Source organism: Prionailurus bengalensis, unplaced genomic scaffold (assembly GCF_016509475.1).
Source record: "Prionailurus bengalensis isolate Pbe53 unplaced genomic scaffold, Fcat_Pben_1.1_paternal_pri Un_scaffold_57, whole genome shotgun sequence".
NCBI classification, from domain to species: domain Eukaryota; kingdom Metazoa; phylum Chordata; class Mammalia; order Carnivora; family Felidae; genus Prionailurus; species Prionailurus bengalensis.
This window is the reverse complement of record NW_025091159.1, coordinates 225,783-233,265: the sequence shown is the minus strand read 5'-3', so window position 1 is coordinate 233,265 and position 7,483 is coordinate 225,783. Positions and strand designations below refer to the sequence as shown.

The following is a 7,483-nucleotide window of genomic DNA, read 5'->3' as shown; positions in this document are numbered from 1 at the left end:
AATGCCCTTCTTCATCTCTTGTTACAGCCTTTGATTGAAAGTCTAGTCTGTCTGATATAAGTATGGCTACTCCAGCTTTCTTTTGGCTTCCAGTAGCATGATAAATAGTTCTCCATCCCCTCACTCTCAATCTAAAGGTGTCCTCAGGGCTAAAATGAGTCTCTTGTAGACAGCAAATAGATGGGTCTTGTTTTTTTATCCATTCTGATACCCTATGTCTTTTGGTTAGCGCATTTGGTCCATTTACATTCCGTGTTATTATAGAAAGATACGGGTTTAGAGTCCTTATGATGTCTGTATGTGTACAGTGTAGCCCCCACAAAAAGGGCTTCTGTGTTGGTGCACCCGAATCATCTGCAGAGACACAACCACCCACCCTTGTTGAGCCCTTTTGTGACTCTGCACCATTGTGGTCGCCAGGCTCTGGCTGCTGTGCTCCTCGGAGACGGGGGTGGAGGCACAGCTGAGAAGAGTGTATCTGGACGAGTGAAGGGGTTAGGAGGAAATGTCGCTTACTTGTGCACCGTGGTTCCGGAAAGGCCTTTTCCGGAGAGGTCGCTCGGGAGCTGAGGCTGACCGAGCACTCTCCCAGCAGTGTGACTCCGAGGCCAAAGGCCGGGGTCAAGGAGGAGCTTGGCTTTGTTGTGAGCGATGGAAGCGGAAGCGGAGCCAGGTGAGGCACCAGGCAGCTGGTGTTGGGACAGAACCTACCCCGTAAGGAGTTGGGTTTTCAGAAAAGGGCCTGGGGTCGTTGTGTCCTCAGGGGGAAGGACTGGCATGATGTTGTTGAATTTTTTGAAAGCTGGTGCTGGTTCTGTGTGGATAGTGGGTTGGGGGAGGAGACAAGAATGGATGCAGTGTAGACGTCATTGGGTAGAGTGGCTCCTTCTAATGTGTGGGTTGAGCGCTAAGATTCGTGCTTTAGGCAACAGGTACAAGCCCCTCACATCACCCATCTCATAAAGCACAGGACAGTGTGCGTCTTTATATCCTATACAGAACTACGTAATGTTTAAAAGCAGCGTGTGTAATATTTACGTGTGTGGGTACAAGGCGTACACTAAAGTATTCACCTGTTCTGGAGTGCGTGGCAGGCACGGTACTAGGTGCTGAACACTATGTGCTGCAGTTACCTCGCCCAGAGACGTATGCGGTTTTACGGAGAGTCATAGAACGGCATGGGAGTGTGTGGTTCGGTGGAATGGGGGAACGTGTGCACAGTGCGGCTGCAGGGTGGCCGTTTTGTCCCATGGGTCGGTGTGGGTCAGACTCGGGGAGGCGGTTTTCCTTGGGAGGTTCGGCTGCCCTGTGTTCTCCTTCATGCACCCCACTCTGTCTCCCGGACGTCTTTCCAAGCACCTCGTAGTGAAGGTCCATCTGGGCGGACTGTGGGCTCTTTGAGTTCCACACGGGCCACCACCCTCCTCCCCACACCTGTGCCTCCTCCTGGGAACAGAGCAGCTTGCTCCCTGGTCCGGTGGTCAGAAGCCAGGGAGATGGCTTTGCCTCTTTCCTGCTCTTCCCTCTCCCTGCTGGTCCGTGGGTCCTGTGGCGTGGAGCTTGCCTGTCTCAGAGGCCATCTGTGAGGTCTCTGGAGATCTGTACCCTGTCATCACTCGGGTGGACTCGGGGAGGGGCCGAGTCCTGCGGTCTTCCCTGCGCCGGCCCCACTCACCTCGCAGCTGCTTGGCTGTGGGGCGGGGGGCGCCTCCTGCTGTGCAGAGATGCTGGCGTTCTGCCCCATCCGTGTACAATACGCCTCTCTCTCTGAGAAGACGGCCTTTCTTTCTGAATCTGTGTCCTGCCTGCTGGCACTTAGTGCTGGGTGTTCCTGAGCAACTTGGTCACTAACTCCTTTGGGGAAACACGTATGCCTTGTGTACAAGGACCGTCTAAACTTCTCCTTTTCTGCTCCTAGGTTGCTCAGTGAGTTAAGCGGCTGACTTTGGCCCCGTCATGAACTTTTTCTTGGCGAGGGAACCCCCGAGACGGGCTCTGAGCTGACAGCCCAGAGCCTGGAGTCTGCTTTCAATTCCTTGTCTCCCTCTCACTCTGCCCGTCCCCTGCTGCTCTCCGTCTCTAAGGAATAAAGAATGACATTACAAAATTAAAACAGAAAATCTATTTCTATTTTCCTCTTTTCTGTTGTTCACAAAGGTCGTGCTTGCTTCGTTCTTCCCCGAGGATGAGTAGAGCTGTCCGTAGAACAACTTGGTGTTCGGGGTTCCACCCTGCCCACAATTGAAAATCCATGTATAAGGTTTGGTCCCCAGAACACTTAACTGTTCAAACTCTCCTGTTGTCCAGTAACCTGAGTAGAGAGAAAAACAGTGCATTAGCACCTGTATCTTGTATGTGTCATATACTATATTCTTCGAGTCAAGTAAGCTAGAGAAACAGTTTTACGTCACAGGGAAATAGGTGCACAGCTCTGCGCTGTATTGATCCCTGAGTTTATTCTCCATCTGTTTCTAGAATGAATTGTCTATCAGAACCCACATCAGTGCTGTCTCAGGTGACACACTACGCTGTTGTTACGTGTATCCTTAGCACTGTGCATCAGAAATGGGAGGAATTGGAAAGATTCCTGTGTATTTACGGATGTAACAATTCATGCATTACCAATGAAGGGTGAATGCTTCATGATGGCCTGGTGTACTCAGTACGATTGCTTCGCCATGGCCTAGGAGATACACGGGTGAATGCATGGTTACAAAGCTTTTCTAGCCTGCAGTTTTACAGCCATATTCCTAATACAGTCTGGACACATTGTTACATTACAAAAACAGCCTGTGATAGTAGGCTGAGAGGCATTTTCTCTGGGCGGGGACCGAGAGAGACCTGCCAGAAGGAAATGTCATTTTTTGAAAGCCAGGTTATGGAACAACACGTTATTCGTTTTATGTCAGATCTTACTGCCCTTATGCCCGTGTGAGGATAGGCTGTCCAAGTGCACACAAGTCTCCACACGATGTTCCTCCTGATGAACGCTTAGGTGGTGGTGACACACATGCGTCCCGGGCGGCCTGGCTGCATGCTCCCTCGATTTTCACGCACAGACGTGTGCATGGCAGGCGAAGTGGTTCACTGAGCACCTTGGTGAGGATTTGCTGTCTGGAAAGTGGGGGTGGGTCCTCACAAATGTGCTGATATGCAGACCTGCATGGGGTGGGGGGGACCCGCTAGATGGGGCAGTCTTGGGCCTTGGGGCCTGGCGGTATGGGGGTGGAGGCGGGCACTGTCTGTGCAGCTTTCCACAAGGGCCTCTCTGTTCCTGGCCAATGTTTCCATAGACGGCTGGCTGGCTTTAGTCCCAGCGCCCTTGTCATGGAAGGGTCCATGTGGGAAAGGAGCCGAGACTCTGCCGGATCACTCCTGGTGGCAGCGTGCTTTCCAGCGATGCCGCTTCCATGCCACCTTCCTCGCCCTCCGTCTGCTTCGCCAGATCTCCTCTCTCTGCTGTCTTCTTCTGTGACCTCCTCTGGGCTTTTCTCTGTGCTCGTGACCTTCTGTAGGATACGCATTTTGAATCCCTGCATCCCCCAACTCTTTTTCTTTTTCTTTTTTTTCTTTTTGCCATATGCACAGTCTCAGTCATGAGTTTCCTGATTGGCTGTGTCATAGGTCCTGGAAATCACGCACGTCGTATGGACAGTCATCTCTAGCAGGGATTTCTTGATTGTGTTGGGCTTGATGGTTTCCCCAGAGTTTTTTGTAACGTCCCTTGGCATCTTCCTGACTTTCATAATGTTCCCTCTGTGGCGGTTCTCTTTGGCAGCATTGACTGTCCTTCTTGTAACGTGCCTGTGCCATGAGCCTCACAAGTCCTCGTGGCCCCTGGTCCGCAGGCTGACTTAGACCCGCTGCGCTCCGGAGCGAGTGAGCCACCAAGACACGTTTGGTGGTGACCCGTGGGGTTCTGGGTGGCCAGGACATTGTCCGATGTCAGAAGAACTTTAGAGGACATTCCCTTGCTCTCAGCGTACTTCCTGAGTTGAGGGACAGAGCCGGGATGGAACTGGTCCAGGGCAAGGGCTCTGGTTGTGCAGCCAGACCACTGGCCACTGGGACTTGTTGCCTTCAGGAACCTGGGGTGAGCTTCCTACACAGGGCCAGCCGCCCTGCTCACACCCCCGCCTGTATCCGCTCATTCGGTCGCTGCTTCACCCCTTCCTACCCAACATCTTGGTGCTCACTTGTCTTTCTCGTGAATAAATGTCGTTTGTGGCATTTTCCCCCCGACAGGGCACCTCCTTCTGCATGAAAAACCTGTGCAGGCAGCCATGGTCTCCTCAACTGATTTTCTTGGGTTTTCACTTTTTGTGTTGGAGTGGTTGACATGCGGTGGATGGTAGTTCCTGCTTCTCTGCAATCTTCTCTCGGGCGTCTGGGAAACTGTGTCCTTCTTCTTCGTGGTGGAAGCTGCTTCTCCTATCGTCTGGACCATTTTCAAAGCCAAACCCCTTTCTAAAATCACCAAGCTATCCTGTGCCTGCATTGAAATGTGCCAGTTTTCGCTCCTTCCCTTCCTTCTGCCTTACGTCGTGATGTCAGGTCTTCACTTGTCTTGCAGTTTGAGTTGAGTCTGCAGGTGTGCCCGTCTCACAGCAGTCCTACATCCACAGAGATGCCACATCTTCCACACGAGACACAAAGATGTCTCACAAATAGCACCAGGTTTTTGCGTGTGCTGGGGTAGCCGCAGCGAGAGCTTCGAGAATTTCCCTTTCTTTGTGCCTCCATGGTCCTCACGCTGGCCGGCTGGCAGCTGCAGCTGTGGACCTCAGGACGTGTCAGGCCATTCAGCCTTTTCTTGTCATACCATGAGTCTTCTCTGCATCGCGGGAGCACGTCCAGCATCCCTGGGGACACTTCAAATGGGTCCCAGGATGTAATTAAGGTTCATGGTATTGCCCTTAACATGGTGAAAATGATGCAGGAACCCTGAGAAATCACTTCTCCTGTGGTGCTTGATTTACTGGAGAAAGGAAGTGCTTACCAAGAGCTGAGTAGGAGATTCGTGGATTCGTGCAACACTTGAGGGGACCTCAATAGCAACAGGAGGTGGTGCACACTTCCCCCAGAGGACAGCGTCTGCTACAGCTTGTGTTATGCGGTTAGGACTTAATCCTGCGTCTCCACATTGGTTTGCCTTTCTCTTGACTGCAAATGGCACCATGTAGGTACGGTCAGTTTCTGTGTGCAAAATGATACGTTTTATCTTGTTAGAGTAGGTTTGTGTATGTTTTCGGGGAGGAAATGCTCTAATAGCCTAGTATCTGCGTATATTTCATGCACTCGTGGCCTCCCGTTTACTTACTAGTTTTGATACTTCGTAGCTGCTCAGCTCATCTGCCAGTCTTTCCAAATGTCACACATCTCCAGAAAAGTTTCCAATGTATTTATTGGAACAAAAATCCCCACATAGAAATGGGCCTGCACAGTCCTACCTCAAGGATCAGATAGGCTTCTGTGGGTTCACCTTGTCAAGTCAGATTGCAAGGAACGTGGTCAGTTCTGTGGTGACATTCCGTTGATTTGGAAAGGGTTAATTTATGAAAGAAATTGAAGTATGTCACCAGTTTGTACTTGGATTTTCTAGAATTGCTGAAATCAACAACTCTCTTTATTTGGAATGTCAGTTGTTAAGTGAACGTTTATCCCCTCGTCTGTCCTACAGAGACCAAAGCTCTGGGGCGCCTGGGTGTCTCAGGGCATTAAGCGTCTGACTCTTGGTTTCAGCTCAGGTCATGATGTCATGGTTCAGGGATTGAGCCCTGCACCGGACTCTGCGCTCGACTGACTGGAGAGTGTGCGTCCACCTCCTTGGAGCCCACCTGTAGGCCATGTCCTGGGCGGGCGCTCAGTATTGGCGGGAGAGAAGCCCCACGCGGGGTGGTGGGCCCTGGCATCACTCTCCTCAGAAACCCTTCCTCCATAATATTTCCTGCTTGCCTATGGAAAGAAGTCGTAAACTCGCCCTTTCGTCAAGAGTCCTACCATCATTTTTGAAAAGTCCATCGGGTAGGGTTGAGTCTGATTGAGCCAGGGGTTCAGGCTAAGACAGCAGCTTTTGAGGACCGTCAGCCTTTCCCCACTGCCGCTCCACAAGCCTGCTTGCCAGACGAGGCCAGAGGCTGCGGATGGGCAGGAGGCTTCTCGGCCTGTTGCTCCCGAGTCAGCAGAGTTCCTGAGTCCTAGACCTGCCAGGCACCTGAAAACGTCTGTCCCCTTGAGTGTCGGTCCCTCCGAAAATCCCCGGGACTCCTGTGGGTGGTGAGGAGGGGACTGGTGTGTGTGATGCTACTTGAGGGTGGTGGGTGCTGGGACTCTGGAGGGCCACGGAGGCCTGGTGTGCTCTGGTAAAGACCCCCTGTGTCTCTCCACTTTTGTCCCCTCTCCGACCCCAGGAGTGTGCAGCTCTCGCTGCAGAGCTCCACGCCTGCAGGGAGCAGCTAATGCAGAGAGAGGAGGAGATCGCCAACCTGAAGGCGGAGAGAAACAACACCAGGGTCAGTAGGCGCACTGCCAGTGTCTTTAAACACAGGACACCATTCATGCCCCTTGTCCACATGTCCCCGTGGAGTTGGCTGGGACCTATTGTTCTCAAACCTTGTTTGATCCGTGAGGAGGAGTAAGGCTATTTTCACACATTCGAGGGGGTGGCTCCCTACCTGGGATCTGAATTGAAAGGATTCAGACTTGGTTTTGCATTTGGTGAACTTGAGGCCCGGAATTGAAGGTGTTCTTGAAACACGGTTTTCCTTTTGTCTCTCCCGCCAGCTGCTGCTGGAACATTTGGAGTTCCTCGTCTCCAGGCACGAGAGAGCTCTTCAAAAAACAGTCATACGGCGACAGGCGAAGACTCCTGCCGGCGTGTCCAGTGAGGTGGAGGTGCTCAAGGTCCTCAACTCCATATTGGAGAAGGACAAAACCGAGGCTGAAATGGTGTGCCTAGCCACAGCGGTTCTCAATTTGTGCACATGCTGTGTGTTCTAGGCACACTTTGTGTGTTTGTGTGACTGGAGTTTCCTTTTCATCTTCTTGAATTCTTGTAAGAAGACAGGTCTGTATGGTTAAAAAGCAGTAGTTGGTGGAAATGTTGTGTGTATCGATTGGCTAGTACAGATTGCATAATGTAATTTATTTCGGGGAAGATTTGTCTCGAATGTAAAATTGAAAGGGGTTAACAAGCAAGTTTGTGAACAGGAGCATCCGTGAAAAAGCTTACCAGCATTCTGTCATGTTCTTTGAGGCGAAGGGGTCTTAGGGTAACTGTAGAGTAAGGACTAATGAAACACCTCTGTGTACCAACTCAATCCCTTTGTTTCCAGGTGAGAGAGCAGTTACGTGTGGCACTGGAGGGGTGTAGTTTCGTAGAAGAATTAGGGGCCACACGCAGAGTTCAGCTCCAGACATCATCCCAGGATTTGATTGGAGGGGGTTTCCTTTTTATCCATTGTTTTTAAAACAACACGGGGGG

The 7,483-nt window shown here is 51.5% G+C and overlaps 1 protein-coding gene across 1 annotated transcript; it reads left to right on the top strand.

The window, feature by feature from the left end:
• The first annotated feature begins 239 nt into the window (after positions 1 to 239).
• Positions 240 to 7,466, top strand: LOC122478384 (liprin-alpha-1-like). Its single transcript, XM_043572022.1, has 3 exons — positions 240 to 673; positions 6,411 to 6,512; positions 6,784 to 7,466. Exons 1-3 carry the CDS (start codon positions 506 to 508, stop codon positions 6,997 to 6,999), a joined length of 486 nt encoding a protein of 161 aa, XP_043427957.1. The 5' UTR covers positions 240 to 505; the 3' UTR covers positions 7,000 to 7,466.
• Positions 7,467 to 7,483: the final 17 nt, after the last annotated feature.

Bases quoted from the DNA above. Each gene is read 5' to 3' on its own strand.
- LOC122478384 (XM_043572022.1), top strand. From the start codon at position 506: ATGTCGCTTACTTGTGCACCGTGGTTCCGGAAAGGCCTTTTCCGGAGA. The intron at 674-6,410 runs GTGAGGCACCAG...CTCCGACCCCAG, and splicing joins GGAAGCGGAAGCGGAGCCAG to GAGTGTGCAGCTCTCGCTGC. The intron at 6,513-6,783 runs GTCAGTAGGCGC...CTCTCCCGCCAG, and splicing joins CGGAGAGAAACAACACCAGG to CTGCTGCTGGAACATTTGGA.